Raw genomic sequence first — 27,058 nt, 5'->3', positions numbered from 1 at the left:
TACACCAGTTCTGAAGTTAGCATAATTGTTTTCTCTTCCATTAGTGTCAATAGTGGGAAAACTACTTTTCATGAAAGCTGAATGAAGGCAGTACACAATAGAAAACCTCCAGCTCTGGCTGGTGTGAGCCAGTAGGCTTTAGGAAATGGTGGTTTCTCCTCTACAGAATTTCTCTCCTCGTCCTCAACTTTAGGATGGCTCTATTAGCCACCAGAGCTGCTGCTTTTGCAGCTTTGAAGTTGCATAACCAATTTTTCAAGAGCTCAGGCTCCTGCCTGTCACCTGTCATCCCATTAGTTCTGCTTGAATGTAAGGAATTGTGCCGGAATACACTAATGTAGCCTCCTCCCTTGTGACTAGCAAATCTCTTTGAAAAATGCCCTTTGGTTGACTCACTCAAGATTCCACCTAGTCATGTCCTTTCTCTACCTTATCCTGAGCCATATAAAAACCTTTATGATGCCGCATCTGGTGATGCTAACTCTTGCCTGCCAATGTTGAAGCACTGGCCCATGCTGTTTGCTGGTGCAGCATCCTGGATTAGCTGCAGCTCTAGCAGACATTGTGCCCCAACCCAGATGCTTATTTCCTGGGTTTTGCTGCTGGGGGTGACTGTCACATATACAGATGCACTGGTTTTAACTGTATATTTTATACATATGGTTTTGAACTGCTTTGACCCATATTTAAGCTACCAGGAGAAAGTGGGAGAAAGACCTAGGTCCCTTCCAGGATATGAACCAAAGACTCCTCAAATCTCTGCTTTCTCCCAGATTGTGCGCCTGGACCGCAGCATGGAACAGATCATCTTCCCGGTGCCCAGCATCTGCGAGTTTGTGACCAAAGAGACGAAATACCGCCTGTTCACCACAACAGAGCAGGATGACCAGGGCAGCAAAGTCAGTGACTTCTTTGAGCAGTCATCCTTCCTCCACAACGAGATGGAATGGCAGAAGAAACTGCGCAGTAAGACTAGAACAAGGCAGGAGGCTGTTTGTACAGATAATAATTTAGAATGCCAAATTGTATGTCAGCTCCAGCCCCTGCAAGCACCTGTTGAGGAGTGTGGATAGTCAAGTGATGTTCACCGGGCTCCACTGACCCTGTCCTGAAGGTGGCACCCAATTCATTCCCTGCAGCTCCCCAGAGAATCATGGGGCCATGCAGACTCCATAGCCCTGGAGCGATCATTTCAATAGCCATTTCTGTTTCACAGTGAGACCACAGCTTTTTCAGAAGTGCCAATCACGTCAATCAGGATGATTCAATAATCCATTGAATTCTATATTTCTCTGGGGCAGACCATCTTATTTTATTTTTTTCTTTAAATTTGTATCTTGCCCTTCCTCCCAAAGCAACCCAGGGGCAGTCAACAAGTAGTAAAACAATAAAGGAAATATTGAAAACAATTCCAGTACAGGTGCAGACTGGGAAAGATTTCAATGCAAATGTCTTGTTGAAAGTGGAAGGTCTTCAGCTGTTGCCGAAAAGACAAGAGCTGGTGCCTGTTTAATATTCAGTAGTTCCACACCCTGCAGGAAGATATTACTGTTGCCAGTCCAAGTGTCAACAAGGAATGATCTACCCAGGACAATGAGCTCATTGCAAACTCTCTCTGCAGCCACTCGCTCGATAGCAAAGACCAGTTCAAGAGTGTGCCCTTCCACTTGTTTGGGGCCTGTGATGAACTGAGATAGCCCCATAGTAGTCATGAAGGCCACGGTGAGCTGAATCTGTAGAGGCAGCCTCTGCATGGACATTGACATATCCCAATGCTGCTGTGTGGGGATTCTCAGAGACTACCAGTCAGGGAGGCTGCTGGGTAGGTGACACATCTACAGCATCCCTATTCCCCTCTCATAACTTTGAGAGAGCTGACTGGATGTCCCTTTAAATCAATAGTGGCTAAGCTGTGGCTGCCCAGACTATAACTCCCATCATCCTTGCCATTGGCCATGCTGGCTGGGGCTGATGGAAGTTGGAGTCCAATAAGATATGGAGGACTGCTGTTTCACCCTCCCTTCTTACCGTGTTAGCATTCAAAATCTTAGTGAGTTTTTCTACAGAAAACAGTGGTAGAAAGAATGAAATGAGGACATGATCCCGGACCAGTTTTATGTGCTGCAGTCCACTGAAATGTGGTGAGCACAAATATTGAGGTATCATTTGAAAATTATGTCCCAGTTTCTGGCAATTGATAGTGTTTGCAACTGGGTTGGGGAAACAAGAGCACTGATCCCTGGCTCTATAAATAATTGCACTGAGATTGCTGGGTCTTTGGAGAGCTCTGTGCTACTTTCCAAAAGCATACAAGATATACTCAGCTTTGCCTTTCTTTCTTCTCATAGGCAATCCACTGATGTACTGGTTCTCCCGCAGAATGACACTCTGGGGAAGCATTTCCTTCAACCTGGCTGTCTTCATAAACATCATCATTGCTTTATTCTATCCTTATGTCGAAGCATCCTCAATGGGTATATGTTCCATCAGGCTCACTTTGATTTTTATACAACCATTGCCAGCATTCATGGATCCCTTTGCAGGGGTACTCTGCCCACTTGGTATTCATGCAAAGAAAATGCTATCTGAGGCCCTGTGGTTCTTCGGTCAATTTTGCCAGCTAGGCCCTTGCAGCCAACTCGCTAGCAGTTCTTTACCGCAAATAAGCTATCATTTCAAAAACCCTAATCACTTATCTTTTTGTGAACATTAAAAATAAACCCCCTTTGGAAAGAACCTTTCTGCAAAACCTTTGGTAAACCAGTTCCCAGTAAGAAGTTGTGTTCTGTTCGTATATTTTGAGTGTTTTTCAAAACAAACAAGCATGTAGATCAGTGGTTTTCAACCAGTGTGCCATGGCACCCTGGGGTGCCTTGAATTATGGTCAGGGGTGCCACAGGCAACACTGGCCTCTGTCCATCTTTCCTTCCCTCCTTCCTCTGACGCCCTCTTGCATCTCTGCCTCCCAAAGGCTTGCACAGCTGTTTGTTGTAGCAGTCCTGGCTATAAGCTCTGCAGGTATTCACAAGGTATTCTGCAGGTGTCAGGGGTGCTGGTTGCCAGGAGCTGAAGCGGCCTTGGAGTAAGAGAGCAAGTGGGCGAGGGAGCCCAACCAGCCAGTCCCACCAGCCCTCACTGTTAGGAATAGACAGACAAGTCCCAGGCCCCTGAGGGGCAGTGTGAGGAGGCACCTCTCTTTGGGGCTGGGCAGTTCAGAGACCAAGGGCGGCGGCAGCAGCTGCCCAGAGGACTCCCAAGGAGAGGGGAGAGGAGGCTGAGAGAGCACTCCATAAGGGAGGCTGTTTGAAAAAGGGTGAGAGGCTGCCAGCTCTGCAGGCAAGGGGCGACATAACTGGGCTCCTGATCCCCACAGGGGTGCCGCAGAAAGAATCTTGTTGGTCAAGGGAGCCATGGACTCAAAAAGGTTGAAAACCTCTGATGTAGATGACACTCATGGTAGACTGTACATACCCTGATGTGGTCTCCTAAAAGAAATGCATCCCTTTAGATCTGGGTGCTCAAATCTGGGGTTGAAAACAGATGAGGCAGAATGTTGTCCACTGAGCAGCTGTGCTGTTGGGGAATGGCTAGCAGTGCCTGTGTGAGGGGACAGGGTGATGGCATCTTTGGTTCCCACTAGGCATTGCTGGTTATGCATTAGTAGCACATCTGCACCATCCTGGGCAAGGAGGCATCTCCAGTTCTCCTCCCTGTCAGCTGCAGTTCTTTGCAGAAAATCCGACTGACGTTTGTTCCAGTTCAGCAGTAAACTGCAGATTTTCCAACGAGACCCAGGCCTAGAAATCACAAACAAAATTGTGGATGAACAGTAATGGCATTCACTGCCTTCTGCTTTGCCTCGCTGGCTGCTGCTATGCAAGTGCTTTAATGCTGTGTGCTCGCAGTTTGTTGCTTCTCACCTAATGCTGTGCGACGTGATCAGTAGCGGGGCATGCAGAGCTCCACTTCTGTCACTTGGAAGGTATTGGGTGAGACAGGACTGTGGCAAGGTCAGGGCTGGTGGGGTGTGTGTGTGCATCCAAACCTCACCCTTCCCCACCCCCGCACCTTCCAGGTAAGTCTCAGCGATGCCAGTGTCAGGAGAGCAGTTCTGCTCCATCACAGCAGCTGCTGCTGAAGGTTATGTTACAAACAAACGTCTTGGCTACTTAATGAATTAATTTGTGAATTTCCAGGGCTGTTGGATTCTCCACTGATCCCCCTGCTCTCCTGGCTTTTAATCTGCTTCTCCATCATGGCTCTCTTTACCCGACGCTATGGGATCCGACCGCTCCTTGTGGCATTGATCCTGCGATCCATCTACCACCTGGGCATTGGACTCACTCTGAACATACTGGGAGCTCTCAATGTAAGTCACTTGGCTAACCTCAGGCCAAACTCTGGCTGCAGTCTTGTACATATTTAACTGGGAATGAGTTCCACTGAACTGTGCAACCCTTTGCCTATTGAGATTAAGTAGGCGCTTTCGCTGTACTCTTTGACACCTGTTAAAAATATTATTGTTTAAATATGCCTATCTAGATGCTTAGAAAATCGAAGTAATTTTAATCTAGTTTAGTATTTTAACTTTTGTGTGCTTTTAGGTTTGGTTGTGAAATTTTCTTGATTTTACTGTTGTATCTTTTGTAAAATGCTGAGGGTTTTTTTTTTTTTTACACAATCAAGCAGTGTATAAATTTTATTAAGGAGACAAACCAACCAACCAACAAACAAAGAAGCAAGGGGTTTGAGGTACTGGCACCATGCCTAGAGCTAAGACCAGTTTCAAATCTAATGGCAATGGATTTATATCAGTGTTAACTGAAAGCAGAAGATGGCTGTCAATAAAGCTGAAGTAGCATAATAAACAGCATAAACTCACTCCAGAAAGTAACTGCTTGCCTCTTTCCCCCTCTGCTTTGTTCTTGTTCCACAGCTGACAAATAAGATTGTGTTTGTGGTGAGCTTTGTTGGAAACCGCGGAACATTCATCCGAGGATATAAGGCCATGATCATGGATATGGAATTTCTCTATCATGTTGCCTATATCTTGACCAGCGTCTTGGGACTCTTTGTGCACGAACTATTCTACAGCATCTTGGTATGCCAATTTCTTCTGTATTATCTACCTGTTGTATGCATAACATTTCACCTCTTTTTATGCCTGCTTTGTTCTCCCTAGCTGGCTAGGATTGCAATTATTCATTTTATGAAGTGGGCAAGAAAGAAATACAAATCATTGACTAGATGGGATGGTTTGGTACTGTCAAGCAACACCAAACCAATTCCTGTTCCGAGAAGTTGCTAGGCTCTTGAAGCAAGAGTCCAAAGGGCTTCTTGTTCCTTTATGGAAAAGAACGTCCGCATTTATCTGTGAGAAAAGTGGGGATATTGGTGATTAATGAATGGCAATCATTCACCTTCTAATAGATACTATGTGCCTGAAGGACTACCACAGAATGCCTGTTCTCTTCAGACTGATTCTATAGAAGCAAGTTATTATTATTTTTCTGTTTCAGCTGTTTGACTTGATCTACCGGGAGGAGACCTTATTTAATGTCATCAAAAGTGTGACACGCAACGGACGCTCCATTCTTCTGACAGCCCTTCTGGCTCTCATCCTCGTCTACCTCTTCTCCATTGTAGGCTTTCTCTTTCTGAAAGATGACTTCATCCTTGAAGTAGACCCGCTGCCCAACATTAAATCGAAAGGTTTGCTCCCCCCCCCCCCGCTATCTCTCAAGTTTGATATTTAACAATAGTGGTTTAAACAGAAGGGATTTTAAGATTTGCTGACTTCTGAAGCAACCCATTTGTCTTCACCGGGGTTCATCCAATTACACTGGAAACCTTTATGTTCCTTCCTGCGTTTATTTAAGGATTGGTTTTCACCTTGATTTTGTACTAGACCTTTCAACCAAGAATGAATAACTGGTAATGGGCAAGCTAAATCCACTCCAGCGTGTTTATGTCCTTAAGGCTTGCAATTTGGAGGCTTTGACGTTCAGCGCTACACTTAAGGGAAGTGCAATTTGAGACTCCTGGATTGGGCAACCTTTTATGAGTGTATAAATAGCAGCTTTTACCAGCAAAGTACTGCAACTGTGAAAGAACTGGCTTGTATGTGTTTTGCATGGCAGTCTCTTCCCCCAATTCAAAATACAACATATAAAGACTCTTCTGTTCAAGTGTGTAGATTTCAGTGGGTTCATATGCTTCACTTCAGGGGTTGCCAACATGGCATCTTTGGGCATCAGTGTACCTCCCATGGCACCTGCAGAAGGTCTCTGTAAATCATCTCCTCAAAACCTTCAATGCTTGAGACTTTGCTCTTCCTCCTTCATTCATATTTTCACCTGATCCACTCCTTCTAGACTGAACATGCCCCCCTGTCAGGCTTCGGGGAATCGGCTTCCTCCCCTCGTGTCAGGAGATAAAAAGATAAAAGAAAGGGACGTCTTACCAGTTAGATACTTTAATAATCACAGTGAGAGAACAAAGAACACATCTCCTAGAAATGGTGGTGCTCCTAATTAAGGATCACACACTCCTCCATCCCTATTAATCTACGTCACTCCTCCGTCTTGTAATCTGAGTTTGTACCCTCTGTGCTTTCTGTTCTGAGACTTTCTGAGCTCTTTGTGACTTTGGGGAGATCAGAGGAATGCTGTCCAAAGACTGTGAATCTGTTAACCCTCTCTCCTCCAGTGTTTCTTCTCCTAGCTGTTCCCCACCCAGTATTTCCCAGCTTCTGCCTTCTGATCTAGGCCCTTCTGCAAACCACTGTTCCAAATCTATACTGTCCTCCTGCTCCTGGGAAGATTTAGGGTCAGGGGGTCACTCCCACCATTCCTCCTCAGCATGATCCCTGACAACCCTTAAACATGTCCACATTTCATTGAGTGCTTGGACTGGACACCCTACCTCCCTTCTGTTCTGAAGAGATTCAAAGAGCTTCTATTGGTGTGTGAATTCGATGCTGGCTGATGTAGATGCATTTTCCCCTCTTCTATTGACACAATCACTTCTAAGTGCTCTCTAAAGCCATGGGGTATCTGGAAGGCTCCTTGGTTTACTGAGGAGCCCTGAGTGATGAAGTAGGCCAGACATCAGCTAGTGCAGGGAGTGCAAGTCCTGGCATGAATCTGACTGAATTGAGGTACAAGTACATAGCTGTTCGTACCACATGGCAGTGATGGGAGCAAAGATAGTGTATCTCTTGGCCTCTATTATGTACTTAGTGAATTGTGCAGCAGAGCTATTCAAAGTGGTTAGCCCAGATCAGTATGGCATCAGTAATGGACCACTCAATAGTCTCCTGTGAGAGATTTGTGAATTAGTCTGAGGGTAACATTACTTGGCTCTGTGCTGAACACAGTGTCACCATTAGTTCATGCTTGTTGGAGGTCCTTGGAGCATCATTCAAGTACAGCTTGTGGGATCGGTTACAGTTCAAGGATGTGGACAGGATGCTTGTGGTAGTGAGGCTATGTGACACTGAGTAGATAGCAACCTAGAACAACAAGAACATGATGGGAGATACTTTTTGGAATGGCTTCAGTCAAAGGAACAACTTTTCTGGACTTTGTCATTGTTATGAATTGAAAGTTGATGTTTTGACAATTCTGCTGCCTCCTGTCCTTCCAGGTACTCCTTTGGGGATGCAAGCAGACATGGACGCTTTTATGGAGACATGCAGTAGCGACAAAATGAGCTGCTCTTCTGGTGTTGCCAAGCCCAAAGTGATAGAAGGTAGGTGGGGTGGCTGAAGCAACTTTCTCTAATTCAGATGCTTGTGGGAGTGAAGAGAAACTTTGCATATTTTATCCGGCACCTTGAGAGGGCAGCTAGGATGAAATTGATCTGTGTCTCGGAAGTCAGCACAAGATATTGTAAGATCTAGTGTCCAAGTTAAGATGCAAAGTTACTTTGTTGGTACTTATCCACAGCATCTTACTGGGACTAGGGGCCACTCCATGTAAGTAAGTCAGGATGGCAGTCAACTAACTTATTTCTGCCACTGCAAGGATTTCTGCTTGTACAATGGAACTCTTCTCCTCTCTTATCCCCCTGTGCCCTCCTCAGGTCTCCTTCAGAGGACCATGAGAACTCCCAGAAAAGAATTTTGGGGCAAACACGGAAGGAGAGGAGTAGGGGAAATTTCGTTTCGCAAGTGGAGATCCTTGCACTGATGGAAAGAGTTGGATAGTGCCCTAAAAATATAATGCAGGATGAATTTTAAAAACAAGCAGAGCTGTTGCACGTGGCTATTGGAAATGTCTCTGTTATTTTCTTCCATCTTCTAAAAAGGAAGGATGAGGCAGAACAGCCAGGTATTTTCTGCATATAGTTAATGAAGCTAAGAAATATGGATTTCACAATACTAAAAGCTAATCATAGGTGCTCTGTTTGTGTTCCTGCTGAGTGCACTTTTGCTTGCATTCCAGAAGCGGAGGAAGATAATTCAGAGCGTGCCTGCGACACGTTGCTCATGTGCATAGTCACTGTCCTGAATCATGGCCTCAGAAACGGAGGTGGTGTGGGTGACATCCTCAGGAAGCCGTCCAAAGATGTGAGTTAATTTGGGGGCAACCCATGTTAGGCAACGCTGGCTAGGGGTCTAAACCAGCACAACAAAGGGTGCCTGTGCCCTACTGAAATCAGTGCATACCATTGTGGTGTGCATATTTGGATTTCCCCAATAGTTTGTCTATTGTGACATGGCGCAGGGGCACCTATGCTAAATACCAAATGCCAAACGCCACATTATATGGGTCAAATGGGGTCCCCAACCTGAGGGGTGTGACAGATCTTGTCACATTGGTTTGCTACCTTCCCTTCTCACATTTTTTACTTTTAAAATTCAGATCTTTTCTCACAATTTCACTTTTTGTGAGATCGTACAATTCTAACATTATGCACACCTAACACAATCAATCCTTCCAAATATTTTCTTCACTGTTTACAAAACAAATCTATTCAACTTGTAGCCACTGGCATGTTGGCAACTTGTCTGCCAATTTCGAGAGGGAAATGTTTGGGATTTTTCAGCAAAGCGGATAAGAGAAGCCATGCTTTCTTTTAATGGCTGTCCTTGTCTTTCTGTCCTAAAGGAGTCTCTTTTCCCTGCTCGAGTGATCTACGACCTCCTGTTCTTCTTTATTGTCATAATCATAGTCCTCAACCTCATATTTGGTGTAATCATCGACACCTTTGCAGATCTGAGGAGCGAGAAGCAGAAAAAAGAAGAAATCCTGAAGACAACGTGTTTTATATGTGGTAATTGCCCAGGGAAACTATTTATCTGGGAAATACCCCCATATATTCAGCAAACATCCAACAAGATCATTGCCTATCTGGTGGAGGAACTATCCCCTTCTCCAAAAGTAAACTAAGTATTCAGGGGGTGTTCTTCAGGCCCCTACCGAAAGGAGGGTTAGGCTTTGGGTGTTCATTTGACTGCAGCAGCTGAAACTGCCCACAATACAAACATATGTGTTGTATTTCAGATATTCATTGGCCTGCATACAGGATCCAAAACACAGCAGAAATGTATCCCATCTTAGTGCATTCAAATTTAAGTTTCCACAATTTCACTTTCAAAGCAAATTTTTATTGGTTTCTGATGGTCTGTCAGTGGGTGCAAAATGGCAGAAGTGCAATATCACTTGAGATAATATGCATAATATCTCAGCTTTCCTATTTTACACAATTAACGTTAGTGTTTAGATTTCAAGACGTCTCTTGAAGTGGTTATAAACTACTCCAGCCATCTTTTCTTTTAAGGCATGTTTTCAATTTTACAGAGATTCTTTAAGTGTCCAAAACAGGTACTGTAATTTGAAATTTAACTGCTCAGCCGGGAACATTAGGCACTAGCCATTTTCTGCTCAAGACCTGCTAAAATTAGATTGGAAGAACCCCAAAGGCTTTCTCTTCCAGTTCCCTGCTGTGAACATGACCACCCATCCATTAGCACCCCACTGACCAACTTATGCTGTTCATATTTCTGTATGCTACAAGTAGAGGTCAAGTAGAGAAAAATGTGTGCAAAATCAGTCTCTTTAATGGGACTTAGGGATGGGTGCAGCAGTTGCTAGATAACATAGCATTCTCCTTTTCTTCATTACTTCCTTAGGACTCGAAAGGGACAAGTTTGACAACAAGACTGTATCTTTTGAGGAGCACATTAAATTTGAACACAACATGTGGAATTACCTGTATTTCATAGTGCTGGTGCGAGTCAAAAACAAGACTGACTACACAGGGCCTGAGAGCTACGTAGCACAAATGATAAAGGTAAAGGCAATCAATACTCTTGCATGGTGGGAAGAGTTTCACTTTGGAAAAAGGCAGTTTTAGTGGGCAGCCTGTGTGTGATGTATATAATCTCAAATAAAATCAGATGGCCTGGGTCTACTTCCCTTCAGTTTTGCAATCTGGCCTCTGCCAGTGGCCAGACGTATGAGAGGATGTAACTTCAAGAATTGGTACCTGTACTGGCTTGTAAGCAAGGACTGTCTTGGTTTTTAATTTCTGTATAGTGCTTTTGAAGGGGTGCTATTAATACACTGGGTGCTCTAACTTTATTGCAGAATGGCTCCTCTATCAGTGGAAGGATAACACCTCTCTCTTGCTCCAACAGGCAGCACTTAGCACCAGAGTCTTTGTTCTTGACAGTTCAGTTAACTGCCCTCTCTTAGGTTCTGCCCTACCTGTTTTGCGGCGCCAGGCTACTTTTGTTCTGATTAGTTATTCCTTCCTTTAAAACACTTGTTTCCTGCAATGACTGTTCCAGAACAAGAACCTGGACTGGTTCCCTCGGATGCGAGCCATGTCACTGGTCAGCAACGAAGGTGAAGGGGAGCAGAACGAGATCCGATGTCTACAGGATAAACTGAATTCCACCATGAAATTGGTATCCCATCTCACATCACAGCTGAATGAGCTGAAGGAGCAGGTATGAGAAACTTTAAGAACGGGGTGCTTTGGAGAGGGACTAAGGGAATGAACTAAGAGAAGTAGCGCCTTTTTGGAACTTTGGGATGTCATAGAATTAGACCATGTTTGCTAACCCTTCAACTAAATAATGCTCTCTGGGGGGGAAATTCTGTTGTCTGAATGCAATTGCTTTTAGATGAAGCACAGAGCAGCCCTGGCAACATTCATAGAACTGCAAAGGTATCTTATTGCTTTGAATTTTGTGCAGGCTGTCCAGAGGGCATGGTTAATAACTGTCAAAATAAATAAGTAAAATGTTAGGATTACAATTAACAATGTGGCAAACAGCTAGCCTTTGCCAACCCTGAGATTCAAACTATTCCTCTCGTATATTCCAAGCACACAATCCAACTCGTAGCTATTGCCACAGTTAGTCTTTTCAAATGCTGTTCTGCAAAGAACTCTTATTTGGTGAAAGCTAATAGCAGGTTGCCCCAAAAAGATTAACAGTAGAGGATGCATTGTCCCAAAGATAACATCTGCCTTAACTGATCTCTTTCTACAATGGGGGTGGAGAACCTTTATGGGCCACATCTTCATCTCCCCCACCCAACAGGACCACCCATCTGTCATAGTTGGCCCACAGGCAACGGGGGAGAGAGCCACTATGGATTGAATTCTCTGTGCATCAGCTGATGAATGGGCAGCTTAATCCCCCCTGAAATTTTTGAGCATAGGCAATGCCATTCAAATAGTGTGTGCCTGCAGCGTCTTGTAATTAATCGGGGTAGGGCATACTTGCCCTTCCCCCATATTTTATTCAAGTTGGCATCCCTGGCCTGTGGCTGAAGGTTACCCCCCTCCCTGCTCTACAACATGTAGGTCAGGGAAGTGTGGGCACATTTCTACACGAGTAATGCCAGTTAGCTGAGTACACAAGCTTCAACATGCAGGGGTTTGTGGCAGAGAACACTTGTAACACTTGTAAATTTGATAAAAGAATGGTGTTGTGAATTCAACTGAAGAAATGAAAACCATCTTTTCAATCCCCCGTTTTTATATTCCAGATGACAGAGCAAAGGAAGCGAAGGCAGCGGATGGGCTTTGTGGATGTCCAGAACAGTCTGAACCACTGAGACAGCAGAATCTACTTCACCAAGCTAAAACTCTACTTTACATATGCACTTCCTGAGGAGGATATTTGGTACTAGGTTGCCAGCACAGATCTCATCCATCAAAGAAAGCCGATTCATGTCATGATGATTCATATTTTGGCATTCCGGCACCACCTTCTGTTCATCTCCAGCAGGGCTGATTGCATTTTATTCAAGAGAGAGACCTGAAGCTGACAACTAGTATGATTTGTCGCTTTGTGCGGATTCATAGTTTACCATACATTTGGGAGCTTTGCTGCTCCTTATGATAGCTCTGTTGCTATAACATGGGTTATCTGTCTCCATGCACTACATTTTGATGGCTTCGCAGCCAGGTGCAAATAGGATTGACACTGTTACTAGCAAGTAGTAGTTGCTATATTTTAACTTATTTTAACAGAGTCCATGAAATTCAACATACATGGATCTCTCTTTACAAGCTTGTCATCTCAGTTTTCCTGGAGTCACTGGCATTTTTCTTCATCTCTAGAATCCTATCTAACCCAAGAAGAAACTAAGAAAATCTACTATTAGCTTAACACTTCGACTGAAGATGAGCGGCAGATTGCATTGTTGAGAAATGCAATGGCATTTTGTTCCATGGAGAGACTTTTATCAGCGTTAGCGGAAGATTGCATGTTTGTGCTGCACTGTGAAAGAGCAATCTCTTCCCCCTCTTGCCCACACAATAGGTTAGAAGACAGTACACACTTAGGCGTTAGCCTGCTTCTGGGAAGGTTAAAAGGTGGTAGAACTGGATTATTTCAGTTGGCTAATGCAAGGTAGCAGTAATATTTCAACTATCATCAGAATGGACATTGAAGGGTCATTAGTTAGTGTAAGAAAACAAGTTTGGGGAGAAGGATGGAGAGAAAAAAAAGAGTACATTATAAAAGTCCTGAGATGTAAATTAACTACACCTCTATCAGCCCTGCTATGCTGGCTGGGGCTGGTGTGAACTGGAGGGCACCACACTGCGAAAGACTTGTTTTAGAATTTCCCTAACCAACATACACTGCCCCAGAGCGTTTCCCCAACCATTTAGAAGCATTGCAAGTTCAACTTCAACAGCCAGGCTACAACTCAAACTCAACTGTAAATAAAACAAAGTACATTAGGTACAGGTTTGTCTAACTGTGAGAGTGGCCACTAGAGGGAGATGATTAGGGAGAGTTGATGACAGTTCCTTGTTCCAGCCTCCATATGCTTTTCCATTCCTTTCTGACCCAAGCAGGGTGTTTCTCCAGGGTACATATTACAGTGCAGGTTGAAGGGGGGGGGGGAGATTTCATTAATCAAGAGTGCAGCTTTGCAATTTGTCTTGCTCTGGAATATTTTACAAATATTGTTTTAAGTTTTAATGTGGTAACTTCCTTAAGTTAACACAAACAGAACCAAATACAATAAAATGGAAGGGAGAAGGAATCACCTCTTGATATGCTTGTTGGTAAAGCTACAAACTTGTCAGACATAAATACGACTGAGCAGATTTTTTAAAAGATCTGTTGCATTAGTTGGATTCTGCTTGATGCGGAAGCTATTTAAGCAAATATTTCAGACATAGCCTTTTCGGTAGGTTTTCATGAAATGCTCTGACTAGCCCGACTAATCTTGCCACAAGATTCCAGGATGTTCCTAGGCTCACTCTAGGGTGAATTCCATGTTTGCACAGAATGCTGGAAGATCTACTGGCCCTAACTTTTTCTCATGCTAGATGAGAACAGATGCTGCTTGTACTGCAGGGGCAGATCATGGTGAACCATTTGTTTTTAGAAACTTGTCTACTGTTGCCCATTTTTTTTACAGCAAAAACTGGTATTCTACAAAACAAATAGCTTGAAAATGAGTGCTCTACTGCAACAATTTTGCACCAACATATGGCAGTTGTGCCTTCCTTGAATAAGTGGTGGCATTCCAGTAAAACACACAAGACCACACATCTATATGATATAGTGCCTGTATTTGTTTGGGAATATTCTGAATTCTAAAAAGCCATGAAATACAATTCAGTGATGTCGCCTTTCCCTAAAGAACATGCAAACACCTAGACATCCCAAAGAGTGGCAGCCATGTCAATATATTTAAAGGCTTTCTAACATCTGCCTAAAAACCAATGTAATCAAGAAGGCCTTGCTTGTCCCATTCCAGAAATAGCTTCACCCAATACTGAAGCATTGTTCCCTGAGATAGAAATGGTTCTGAGATGAGATGTCAAAACCAGATCTCTTTGCTTTAAAAAGTCTGACATCATCCTAGGTAAGCAAATGAAACAAACAAACCTCTGTTTCAAGGAAGCAAAATATAGAGCTTTAGGAAAATTGGCTAGTGTCACAAAGTTATCATTTGGAATCTTCTTCAGGATTCTTGGCAGAAAATTTCTCACGTAACTTTGTCCACTTTCCTTTCTTTGCTTCTTCCATCTGCTTCAAGCTAGCTGCATTAAGAGGAAGTCAGAAAAGACAAAAAATAATAATAGGGTTTTCATTATAAAAACAATTTTCTTTAAGAGGCTGCTTAAACAGTAACATGGTGATATATGTATGTTTGCCATCATGTATACATGTGACAGAAAGCCACAGCCAGTCCTAGTTCCCTGACGCATGTGCCTGTGCAGTTCACATGCCTGAACACTCGCATTAATCATGTCCAACCACTCCACTTAAAGTACACTCTAAAAACCATAAGGTGTGAAACAACCATTCGTTTCCATCTCAATAAGTTTATGTTTCGCTGCCCGGGGCAGACCTGCTCTCCTTAGTCAGAACAGTACATGTGGAGCCAGCAAAGACTAGCATTTTCTGCAGCCAGGACATAAGACTGCTTGCTATTTAGCTTCAGGACATTCAGGAATGTTTAAATTTACTGTTTCTATAAAGGCTGTCTCGATACAGTTAGCTTAGATAAATCATAGTGTAATAGAAAACTCTTGAACTGTAAAAAGTGAAACCAAGCAGAGAAAGCAGCTTCTACACAGGTTAATTTAGACTGTTCTTTATCGTATTTCTTGTTCCCAAACAGAAACCAGAAATGCAGGAAGAATGGAAAGCAACAAAATCAGCTGATTACTGATGTCTATTGTGGGAGTGACCGGGAGTCTTAATTTGAGGCTAATTAGCTCTGGGAACACACACTCCCTTCTTCAGACTTGTGTGTCTCAAATGAAGGGCAATTAAACGCTGAAAACCCCAATTCTGTACTGAAAGGACTGGAGGCAAAACGGGGCTGATGAGAAACAAGAGAGCAGTATTAGCATGGTCAGGTGGACCCTGAAGTATTCAACAGTACAAATTATTATTGTAAAAAAAACCAAGAGGCAGCATCCCTCCTTGGCAGCCCATGCAGCTTGCAAGAGAAGGAATGGCTGGCACCTTGAACAGCTGTTAGGGAGTGAGAAATTGCAGGTCCCACTTGCATCTATTTCCTAGACTAAGCTCAACTTTTTGGGACACAAAATCCATTTATCATAGTGTGCCACATTCCTCAAGTAACGTGTTACTCTTAGCACTAACATTAAAGACAGAATACAATTGGTGCATTACAAATAGCTTTTGCATAATGTTTTGCTCATTGGAAGGCTATTTATGGGAAGGAGGGAGGGAGGAAACTCCTGTGAACAAAGCAGGGGGGATGTAAAGAGCAGCTGAATCATTTTAGCCAACCAAATACAGAACAGTAAATGGATAAAGCATAGTTTGCCCAAATACCTGTTGCAAGGACTAGCTTGCATTCTTCAACTGTCACCCCAGTAAAGCTTGTATCTTTCAAACGTGGATACTATGCAAACAAACAGAAAAAAATATATAAATATAGCAGCCTCCTGCTTCCTCTGAGAACAATGTTCTCTTAATCTTTCTTATATGGCATCAAAATTGTATGCTGAAGTAAATTCGCTAAATGCCATAGCACGAACATGCTCACTGCTGTTTCATATATATATGCATGCATTTCTGAAATAGCAGGGATGGCTAATATGGTCCTCCAAATGCACAACTACACTCCCATCAAGCAGAGCCAGTAGCGTCGGATTGGGGCAATTATAGTCTTAACACTAGGAGAGCCACAGGCTTGCCACTCCAATTTACATAGTAAAAGGTGAACTGGCTTGCTCAAGGAGGGAGAAAGGTTGTTTTCTGCTGCTCCAGAGAAGCGGACACGGAGCAATGGATCCAAACTGCAAGAAAGAAGATTCCACCTAAACATTAGGAAGAACATCCTGACAGTAAGAGCTGTTCGACAGTGGAATTTGCTGCCAAGGAGTGTGGTGGAGTCTCCTTCTTTGGAGGTCTTTAAGCAGAGGCTTGACAACCATATGTCAGGAGTGCTCTGATGGTGTTTTCTGCTTGGCAGGGGGTTGGACTCGATGGCCCTTGTGGTCTCTTCCAACTCTATGATTCTAAGATTCTAAGAAAAAACAAAGACACTGTGGTAGATAATATAGTGTCATCTGGATGTTATTGGACTTCAACTCCCATTAACCCTGATAATGGGATAATTATCAGGGGGTTGGACTAGATGACCCTTGTGGTCCCTTCCAACTTTATAATTCTATGTTTTTATTGGACATGCTGGCTAAGGCTAATGGGAGCTGGAGTCAAACAACATCTAGAAGGTGCCATGTTGGCTTCCCCTGCTAAAGATATATCAGAGGGGTCTTAGTATCAGGATTACAAAACACATCCCAGAGGCAGCTGTCAGATTCTAACACTGGGTACCTGGTCACAGTGATAGGACTTACCTTGTTTTTATAGTAATTGGTATGGATTTTGGCTAAACTCTCAAACATTTCATCGCAGGTCACTGGATCAGAAATCTGCAAGAGTACAAAAGTACAGTGAAATGATTCCTAGAGTGTAAACAACACTTCCATTGAACAGAAATTTTATATTACCAGTGTTGTAGAGGAAGACATTACATTTTAAAATGCAAACTAGTTTTGTTCTTCATATCTATTCCAACAGAGTCACTGAGTTAAAATACAATCAGAAGCCCATCCTTGAGCAAAAACCTATCTAAGCTTCAGCTCTTTCACGTATCAACCCAAAAGTCCTGAGTATACTGTGAACAAATGAAGCTTTCTGTTGAGGGAAGGGGGCATTTTCTTACATTTTTTGTCAAAAATGACAAAACCCAAATCCCATGTCAATGGCAAATTCTAAACCCAGGCCCTGCCACCATTCAGTCTCTTATTTCCTTTGAACCTTTAGCTTACCAATATTCCATAAATCTGGGGTACAGGCATGGTACAAAGCCAGTCAGATACAGATAATTAACAGAGATAATTACATTAATTTATTATACAATTATGAAGTGCAAAAGTTTTTCTGGTTACTTCAAAAATAGCACTTTATCTTTAGATTATACTTTTAAAACTTCTTACTGTCCCTTTAAATACCAATAGCTTACATCCAGCTAAGACAGCTTTAAAGGAACAGTAAATTGGATAGCTCAGTCAGTAGAGTAAGAGACTCTTAATCACAGGGATGTGGGTTCATGCCCCACAATGGGCAAAAGAGATTCTTGCATTGCAGGGGGTTGGACTAGATGACCCTCATGGTCCCTTCCAACTCTAGAGTTTATGATTAAAGCCCTTTAGCTGAACTGCTTTTGTATTCTCCCCGCCCCAGTTAACACTATAACCGAGGACTCTGTTGGAAGCCTCTTCATCCAACCCTTTACTGACCTACTGAAGAGATTTGTTTTGCTGCATTGCCCTGGAAATCTGCCCTCTCCTGCCAGTCACCAGAGACCAACGTTCAGGTTCTCCCTTTTCCTTCTCAGCCTAAGCCAAGTGGTTCAGCTACCCACAGCAAGTTATCAGGCAACAAGGCATTCTGTCCTCCCCTGACCCCCTTCCTCTGCTGTCACTGACCACCCTTAACTCCAAGTCTCAAGCCCACTCCAATTTTCAATTAACTAACAATATTGCACACATTTATTCTGGCCACTCAAGTCCAGCTCCACCCAATCCCACTGCCTAACTGAAAATTCCAAGCTTGCACCCAGCAAACTCTCCCTCCTTCCCTCCCTCCCGAATACTAAGGATTCTCTCTCGGCTGTCAGTTAAGGCCCCATTCAACAGTTAAAACTAGTTTTCACCAGACCAGACAGAAAACTTCCTACATCGAATACATTACAATGCACAGTACGATACATATGTCAGAACACATTACACAACACCCATTACAACTTAATTCAAATAAACAGGATTTCTTCACACTGCGTTACACTGATGTGCTGCAAAGAAGTGTTTGCAGAATAAACAGCTCCAAAATATGCCAAACAGATCAACAAACATGAGCAAACCTCTTCACGGGGGGGGGGGGGGGGGAATGCATTTAATCTAAGATACTGTCAATAACTGTGGCCCAGATGCACTAGATAAGAGGACAAAGCACACTTCAAGGTCATGTGGAAGGTGTGTCATCTAACTATCATATTCATTTCTAAGTTTTATTATAGTTGGTCTTCTCAGATAGAAAAAGTGATGCATAAACATATGTTTTTAATGAGAGATTGGGGGGGGGGGGAATGTGACATAAACTGCAAGAATGATATGTAGTCATGTAATGACCAAACGGCATCTTGGAAAGCAATAATCGGCTGCATGAATTATGCAAGTCAGAATAATATGACGTGTCTTTTCTTCCACAGCCCAAGATATTGGCCAGTGTTCAAATCAGAAAAATGGGGCAGGCCGCTTGTATATTACTGAGTTTTACATATTTTTGTATTCACACTGAAAAACCCTGATAGTGTTGCAGCTATCATGTGGAAAGCAGAAATAGCTTTTTAAAAAAGAAAAAATACCCCAGCACATCTCATTACACATGGATAAAACAGACATTAGACTTACAAAGTACCTTTATATCTCTGACTCTGCTCTTTATGCATCCCTCCTGCTATTTGGCAAAAAATAATAGTCTCTTTACTATATAAAGTATTTTATACATACAAATTGATATCAGCGCTGCAAGCATCAATTTAAATTTTTCAAAACCGATGACAGTTTAGGAAAATGAAGGTAGGAATCAGCTGCTCTGAGCACAAAAAGAAAGGAAAAGCACGTTCTGAAATGGATGGCGCAGACAAAAGGAACAGAACAGCCCTGCTCTGAGGATGCTCAGAAGATAGTGACTCTCTTAAAAATGAGTGTCTGCCATAGATTTATTTCTTTAATTTTTGCAAAGTATGCATTCTTCTTCCATGGAGACCATTATGTGGTGATGTACTACCACAATGCATACATACACTGATGTCCCAGGCATTAAGAACTGACTCCAAAACATTTTCAGTGCTGAACAAATCATGACTTGAAATCAAGAAAAGCTCAAGGCCATAGAAATGGTCTCTATCAGTGAAGTAACCTGGAAATAATCCAGCAAAAGCAGATACATCCTGCAAACGAAATGAACGTTTTAAACCGGCATCAACCTGGAGGGCAAGGGAACCTGACAATTTTTGGCACTTGACTGCAGCACAGAAAGAGGGCTATCAGTTCAGCTAAGAGACCAGCTGCCCTTTGGCATGTTCCTCCACTGAACTGTTTCCAATGAAACTGATGGTTATAAAAACTAAATTTAAGAACTGGTCCCTGAGTTTCCTTATTTTTCTCTTCCCTTCCTTCCCCCTTTTTTGTTTTTGTGTTGTGTCTTTTACACTGTAAGCTTGTGGGCTCAGACTGTCTTTGCTTTACTCTGTGTATAGCCTTTGGATTCTTTTAGGTACTTCAAAAATGAAAAATGAATAATTTTTGAAAGCATCAGAGCCAACAGAAAACCTAGCTCTGGCTGGAAATCAAAAAACAATAGACTTTAATGAGAAACTAGGGAACTCTTTAAGTCAGATCCAGATACCTACTATTCATTTCATCTGGCCCTAACTTCAAGTTCCTCACTGCACCAAGGTTCACAACATATACTAAATTTCTGAAAAGGAACTTCCATGTAATAATTAATATGACACCCATTTGTACAGCACTGTGATGCTTATACACATAAGAGTATATTTTACTAGTCAGTCAAAAGAGGGAATTTCAACATGTGCAGCTCTTTTCACCACTGCATGTCAAAATGTACTTGCCAAAAGTCTCTATACAGTGGTACCTCGGGTTACAGACACTTCAGGTTACAGACTCCACTAACCCAGAAATAGTACCTTGGGTTAAGAACTTTGCTTCAGGATGAGAACAGAAATTGTTCAGTGGCGGTGCAGCGGCAGCGGGAGGCCCCATTAGCTAAAGTGGTGCTTCAGGTTAAGAACAGTTTCAGGTTAAGAACGGATCTCCAGAACGAATTACCGTATTTTTCGTCCTATAACACACACCCGACCATAACACGCACGTAGTTTTTAGAGGAGGAAAATCAGTAGGCATGCCACCCATAGGCATTCCCTCCATAACACGCACAGACATTTCCCCTTTCTTTCTAGGAGGAAAAAAGTGAGTGTTATGGTGCAAAAAATACGGTAAGTTCTTAACCCGAGGTACCACTGTATATGCTATTAAAGCCACAGCCTTAACTTCTTAAGCTACCTGGAATAAGAGGTGTGTTTCTGTGATTAGGTCTTTTCAAAAATTGTGCTATAATCCAGAGAAAAGCAGAGGCAATGGACATTACACAGCAGTCATGGTAAGTGGCTTGGGGAGAAGTGAATTTATCTAAGTATTTTTATACATCACTTCAATCATTTACTCCTGCCAAGAGCAGTTTATCAGAGAATTTCATGCAACTGATATCATAATTACATTTATATCCTTCCTTGCCACATGCTGCGGTGGAGGGCAATCCCACCTTACACAGGAAAAAAAACTGAAGAACTTTCTAACTTGTCACCCCATTTCCAATGGAATCTTTTCATTCTGAAGAGTCAAAAACCCACACAGTGAAGCAACCTGCATATTAAAAGTTGTAACTCAGCCCTCACTCCTGCTGCTGGCATGGCTAATACTGCATTCGGAGCCCTGGTGCAAACAGTGACTGAGGTGGAGGGGGCAGTACAATTGCAACATGCAATTGGATTGGGCCTCATGCTGTTGCACAGCAGCAGTGAGATTGGCTCAAGCCCAGGAATACCCTATTTGGGGATCTTCTGCGCTGTTACTGGATATCCCATCAATGGCACTCCTGCCCATTTAGCTTAGCCTTCCCAGCCCATTGCAATTGGGGTACAAATTGCTCTGCCCCTTGGCACCAAGTCCCATTAAACAAAGAGTGAGGTCTCAAATAAGATATATACATATATATTAAAAGCATTTAGATAGTGACTTGAGCTCTAAAATGGAGTTCATTAATTCTCCTGGATACCTGATAGCAGAGTGGTCAGATGCACAGTGCTGGCTTCCATATTAGGCAGCACAAGAGCAGCTGATTTTGAGAGTCATGAAAGGGTACCAAACTATGATGCATTTATTATTGTATTTTACTGCCAGAACAGGGGAGAGACGCTTGTAGGATTTTCTGCCTCAGCTGCCCAAATAACAACATGACTGGCCTTGGCGTACTCCACCTCTTGACTTGGGGAGGGAAAGATTCACCTCAGGCAGCAGAATGTCTTGGACGAGGCCCATAGATATAAAAGGCAGGGTTCCTGCACCTTAAAAATTGCTTGCATGGCAGGGACACCTGCCAAAAGCACCCCTCTTCTGAACAACTATTAAAGTTGCAAGGACCCCACCCTGTGTTCGAATCTGGCTACTCTATCAGGGCTGGCCTCTAGAATGAGGCAACCACCTCAGGCAGCAGGATCCACAGGGTAGCATATACCGATGAAGAACATTCTTCTCCTGTTGTCCCTGATGTAGAACTTCACTCCCCCTTCTTGCCTGGCCTGGAAAGTGGGGGCATCATCTTAATGGTTCATCTCAGGTGCTAAAATATCTTGGGCAGCACAGGCAGGACTCACCTTAGGGCCTGCTTGATTCAGGCTAAAAGCCTGTGCACGCTTACCTGGGGAGTAAGCCTCACTGAAGACACAGAAATACCGTTGTACCGTAGAAGCCGATCGCCTTGGCACTTATACGTTTTGGCTCCCAAAAACCGCAAACCCAGAAGTGTTCCAGTTTGCAAATGTTCTTTGGAAGCCGGAATGTCCGACGTGGCTTCTGCAGCTTCCAATTGGCTGTAGGAGCTTCCTGCAGCCAATCGGAAGCCACAATTTGGTTTCTGAATGTTTTGGAAGTTGAATGGACTTCCGGAATGGGTTATGTTTGGCTTCCAAGGTACAGTGGTGCCTCACAAGACGAAATTAATTCGTTCCGTGAGTCTTTTCGTCTTGCGATGTTTTTCGTCTTGCGAAGCACGGTCCGTCGCAACTGCGCCTCTTCAAGCGGCTTTAGGAAAAAAGCGAACAAACTCACAAGACGTTTTCATCTTGCGAAGCAAGCCCATAGGGAAATTCGTCTTGCGAAGCGACGCAAAAACCGAAAAACCCTTTCGTCTTGCGCGTTTTTCATTTTGCGAGGCATTCATCTTGCGGGGCACCACTGTACGACTATATTTGGGAATAAGCACCCAGAAGCCTGTGCCAACTCTTCACCATTACGCTACGCAAACATCCAGTGCCGGATTTACGTATAAGCTAAGCAAGCTATAGCTTAGGGCCCCACCCTCTTGAGAGCCCCACCAAAATTTAAGGAAAAAAATATTGGATGTACTTTTCCAAAATATAAGATAAATAAATAAATAAAATAAAACCTACATACAGTGAGAGCTTAATAATTATTTCACTATTAAGATACTTCTTAATTGTATTTCAGTTCAACAATTACTTTGATAAAATACATATTTTGTTATGTGCAAATGGCTTTAGATACCTATTAGGTGCATAAATTACCACATAGCATATATTCAACACAAAAAACCAGTGACAATTTGTTGTTGACAAAGAACAGCTGGACATATAAAGGGCCCAATTACCTTCAGTAGCTTAGGGCCTCATCAAACCTAAATCCGGCCCTGCAAGCATCACACAGAGGCACAAACACACTCGGGTTGCCACCCCTCCTGTATAATACAGGACTGTCCCATATTTCATGCAAAATGCTACGCCCTGTATTTGAGCTCTCTCTCCCCCGAGTTACGGATCCTCTCCAAATGTTGGAAAGGGCGTGCGAAAGGTCATGTGCTTAAGCACAGACAGGTTTACAAATTCACGTGTATGTATGCACGTGTGACAAGTTCCAGAGGGGCTGTTCGTCTGAAATAGATTGTATTGCTTTGAAGTCACTTCAGCACCAGATCAAACCGCCCTGTATTTTGCCAGAACAAGGGTAGCCACCCTAAACACGCCACATAAATGTGAATTAAATAATACGGGGACCAGCTAGCCAGGGCGCCGACCTTCCCCCTCCCCCTCCGGGCGTCGCCCCCGCCCCACCTGCGTGTTCTCTCCCTCGCGGAAGGCCTGCGCCACCCTCTGCCGAAGGAAAGTGCCCAAGTCCCGCCCGCGCTTGGTCTCCTCCACGGGCCACTCCTCGCAGAGCTTCAAGAAGCGCCGGTACCGCGTCACCGCCATCTTGGCTGACGCCTGCGCGACACCATTGGCGCGTGGCTCACGTGGTCCGGGCTATGCTAATCCCGTTATTAGTTTTCTCAACGGAGGCGCGGCGATTGGCTCCTCCGACTCTCTAGTTCCTCTCTAGTTAAAGCGGAGAGAGCGGATTGGTACCTGCGCAGATGAAACCAGAGAGCTTCCCAGACCCGCGGGGCCGCAGAGATAAGAAAAATAGAGAGGCGCCTCTCTTTTTCAGGATGACAACATTCCGGGTTTACATTGGCGAAACGGATTCATGGAAATGAACGGAGAAATCTGGGATACGGTCGCTGTGATTGAGCAGCTGGGTCGTGCCCACCGAAAACTAAGAGTTAGCGGCAAAGGGACTTCATGCTCCTCCTCCTGACTCGGGACTAATTGAGCATTTGAAAAGTAGCCCTGTCAATGCAAATTCCAAATGCCGATCATCATTTCCCGAAGTTGGAATATGTGCGGTTGACACCAGCGCTTTATGACAGCTCTGCAGGGTTGCACTTTGGGGTTCAGTCTGAGACTTGCTTGGATTTTTTTTGGGGGGGGGAGGAGGAAAAGAAAAGAGAAAGATTCACGCAAAACACCCCCAAATTGCAGCCAAAGTCGATCTCCCTAAATTCCTCCAGTAGCATACAGAAGCTTGCCTGCAGAGACTTTGCATTTATAAATGTTCAGAAACTAACTGCATTCGTTTGTCACAATAAGAAACAAGGCCCGAATCACAAAGAGCACTTTGTCTTTGCTGCTATCTTTTGAAATTTCTTTGTCCGCCCAATGACAGCTGCGGTAAAATTCAGAATTTTTCTATAGGTTTCTGTGGGTTTGCGCAAGGGGATTCGGGGACGGAGTCCGTAGAAACCAGAAATCTGGCAACATGCTACATCGTTATTTTTTCCTATTTCTATGCAGATTCGTTGGATTGGGAAGACTTTAGGGATGGTGCTCATTCTTCGGTATTTACGGGTGCGCCCGTGTTGGAAGTGGAGAGAGATTGGTAGGGGCGTCGTCTTCTGCAAAGCAGCAAAGGAGACCCGTGGAAGTTTGAGTTTGATTCACACATGATTTCTCCCAAAGAATTTTGGGAATTGTAGTTTATCCTTCAAAAAGCAGCAATTCCCAGTACCCTTAACAAACTCGAATTCCCAGTATTCTTTGGGAGAAGCTACGTGATTTACATGGCTAGTTGGAGGCGATCTTTTTCTTACTCCCATCTATGAGATGCATAGTACCTTTTAGGGGTTAATTCAGAAGTGAGTCTCATTATTTCAGTGGGACTTAGTTTTTCGGAAGCAAGTTCAGGACCGCAGCTATGCTGTACAATCCTATTCATGCTTCCTTCAAAGTAAGAATTCATTGGGATTTACTGCGAAATAAATGTTGACAGAATTTCAGTCTTAATCTGCACAGCCACACATAATTTTAAGGCTCTTTTTTACAGGATGCAATCATATGGTTAACACAGAAGGGCTAGTTGGATAGCCCACAATATGTAAAATGCACAGTTGTCTGAATCTTGGCAGAAGATGAACTACATTTGCATCTGATGATGTGAGCTCAAGTCCATGAAACTCCATGCCATAATAAAATGTGTTAGGATGGTATCTGGTGGTCACAGTAGACCCATTAAGATCAATAGATATAACTTGGCTAACTTAAGTCCATGGATTTCAATGGGTTTACTCTGCAAATAAAACATTTAAAATGTGTTGTAAAGTGCAATATACAAGTGTGACACTAGATGGCGACACTGAGCTATGCAATATTCAATTTATTTTTTAAAATGTTTTTTTAAAAAGGCATTTTCACAGCGGCTTCTTAAATATATGTATGTGGATTCCATATGACTGCTCTGAGTACTACATTGCCAGATGGCACCTGTAGCTTTTAAGTCCCCACAACACTCTTGGTTGTTTTTGCAGCAACAAAAATGGCTATCCCTCTGGAAACTTCGATTTGCATTAATTACTTTTTGAAGGAGTGGGGAAGAGTGATTCTTTCCCCCCCCTCTTTTTAAGTGTAACAAGGATTTGAATTCTATGAGCAGTGCAAATGAAGACAACAGCTATTTGTGCCTGGAGACTTTGACAGCTCAAATGCTTCTGCTCCGGATGCTCGCTGTCAGTTGCATGTTAGCAATATTTGGTATCGTGAACTACTTCTTTTAGCAATTTCCTGCAGCTGGGTAGCAGTCTAAGCGGAGCATGTACTGGGCCTAATGATTTAATCTTCCTGTCACAATCTGCGGCTATTCGCAAGCCACAGGCAACACATAGGCAGCAAAAGGATTTCCCTGGAGGCCTGAAATTTAAACGAGGGGAAACGATGATTTTTACAGCAATTATGCAAATGCCAACAGATCTTTAAGAAACAGCAGAAAGGAAACACAGACTTAACCAGTTTGTTACACGGCCTATGCAATTTATTTACAGTTTGACATTCCCATTTTGGGCTTCTCTCTATTTAGACATATTCTAACAGTTTTCCCATGTGACATAGGACACAGGAAGGAATCGATTATTTGGTGGTTCCATATTCACAAAGATTCACAAAGTCTGTAAACATTTTGTCGGCGCGCACACACATGCACAGAAATGCAACACAAAACATCTAGATGACACTTGGGCCCGAACAGGGGCAGGGGACGGGGGTAGACTGCCCCAGGTGTCATCACTGAGGGGGGTGACATTCAGTGTGCGGCCTACCCGTGACTCCCAAGCCTACCCCGAGCTGTCAGGGAAGGGGCGGAGGTGCGCCACCTTGCTGGCGGCCTTCACCCTTCGTTTTGACAACTCGGGGGAGGCTTGGGAGTTGCGGGCAGGCGGAGCGCCATTGCTCCCTGCTACCAGGCTACTTCCGGGGGGGGAGCCTCCCCCAAGCTGGCAAAAGGAAGAGGGAAGGGAGGAAGGCTCCTGGCAAAGTGGCGCGGCTCCCTTCTCCCCCTGTAAGCAGCCCGCTATGGGCGGCTCGCTCCACCCCCCATGGGCAGCTCACTCTGCCCCCATGGGCATCTCTCACCTTGAGATGCTTGCCCCGCCCCCATGGCCCTGCCCCCAGGTGCACAGCATGTACGCCGCTCTGGGTGCCGGAGCAGCTAGCTCCGCCTCTGGGCCCTAACCCTGATATCTGTGCACACATGTCTTCAAGGCCTGTCTAATTCCTCAGGTGGCGTCTCTCCAATATAAAAAGCCATGACATGAATTCATTTATGACTGTTATTCCACAGATTGTGCACCCTTCTAGCTCTTCCATCAGAGAACCTTGGAAAAGGTAAAGGTAAAGGTACCCCTGCCCGTACGGGCCAGTCTTGACAGACTCTGGGGTTGTGCGCCCATCTCACTCAAGAGGCCAGGGGCCAGCGCTGTCCGGAGACACTTCCGGGTCACGTGGCCAGCGTGACAAAGCTGCATCTGGCGAGCCAGAGCTGCACACGGAAACGCCGT

The 27,058-nt window shown here is 43.8% G+C and overlaps 3 protein-coding genes across 3 annotated transcripts in view; 2 read left to right on the top strand and 1 right to left on the bottom strand.

Moving 5' to 3' along the window:
• The window catches only part of ITPR3 (inositol 1,4,5-trisphosphate receptor type 3), a 97,347-nt gene extending 84,390 nt beyond the window's left edge, over nt 1-12,957 (top strand). The window contains exons 48-58 of the mRNA XM_083744902.1: nt 774-966; nt 2,349-2,474; nt 4,197-4,369; nt 4,937-5,101; nt 5,520-5,712; nt 7,648-7,752; nt 8,448-8,572; nt 9,114-9,279; nt 10,139-10,299; nt 10,799-10,960; nt 12,009-12,957. Coding sequence (XP_083601028.1) covers nt 774-966; nt 2,349-2,474; nt 4,197-4,369; nt 4,937-5,101; nt 5,520-5,712; nt 7,648-7,752; nt 8,448-8,572; nt 9,114-9,279; nt 10,139-10,299; nt 10,799-10,960; nt 12,009-12,077 — 1,638 coding nt within the window. The 3' untranslated portion in view covers nt 12,078-12,957. The remainder of the gene's footprint in view (nt 1-773; nt 967-2,348; nt 2,475-4,196; nt 4,370-4,936; nt 5,102-5,519; nt 5,713-7,647; nt 7,753-8,447; nt 8,573-9,113; nt 9,280-10,138; nt 10,300-10,798; nt 10,961-12,008) is intronic.
• ETV7 (ETS variant transcription factor 7) overlaps nt 1-27,058 on the top strand; it is a 741,840-nt gene that overhangs the window by 240,880 nt on the left and 473,902 nt on the right. The gene's annotated exons all lie outside the window — the stretch shown is intronic.
• Nucleotides 11,981-23,665, bottom strand: UQCC2 (ubiquinol-cytochrome c reductase complex assembly factor 2). Its single transcript, XM_083745155.1, has 4 exons — nt 23,469-23,665; nt 16,831-16,905; nt 15,800-15,869; nt 11,981-14,529 (listed from the first exon to the last, which is right to left on the bottom strand). Exons 1-4 carry the CDS (start codon nt 23,604-23,606, stop codon nt 14,435-14,437), a joined length of 378 nt encoding a protein of 125 aa, XP_083601281.1. The 5' UTR covers nt 23,607-23,665; the 3' UTR covers nt 11,981-14,434.

Source organism: Podarcis gaigeae, assembly GCF_964106915.1.
Source record: "Podarcis gaigeae genome assembly, chromosome: 6".
NCBI classification, from domain to species: Eukaryota; Metazoa; Chordata; class Lepidosauria; order Squamata; family Lacertidae; genus Podarcis; species Podarcis gaigeae.
This window is presented reverse-complemented; position numbering and strand designations above follow the sequence as displayed.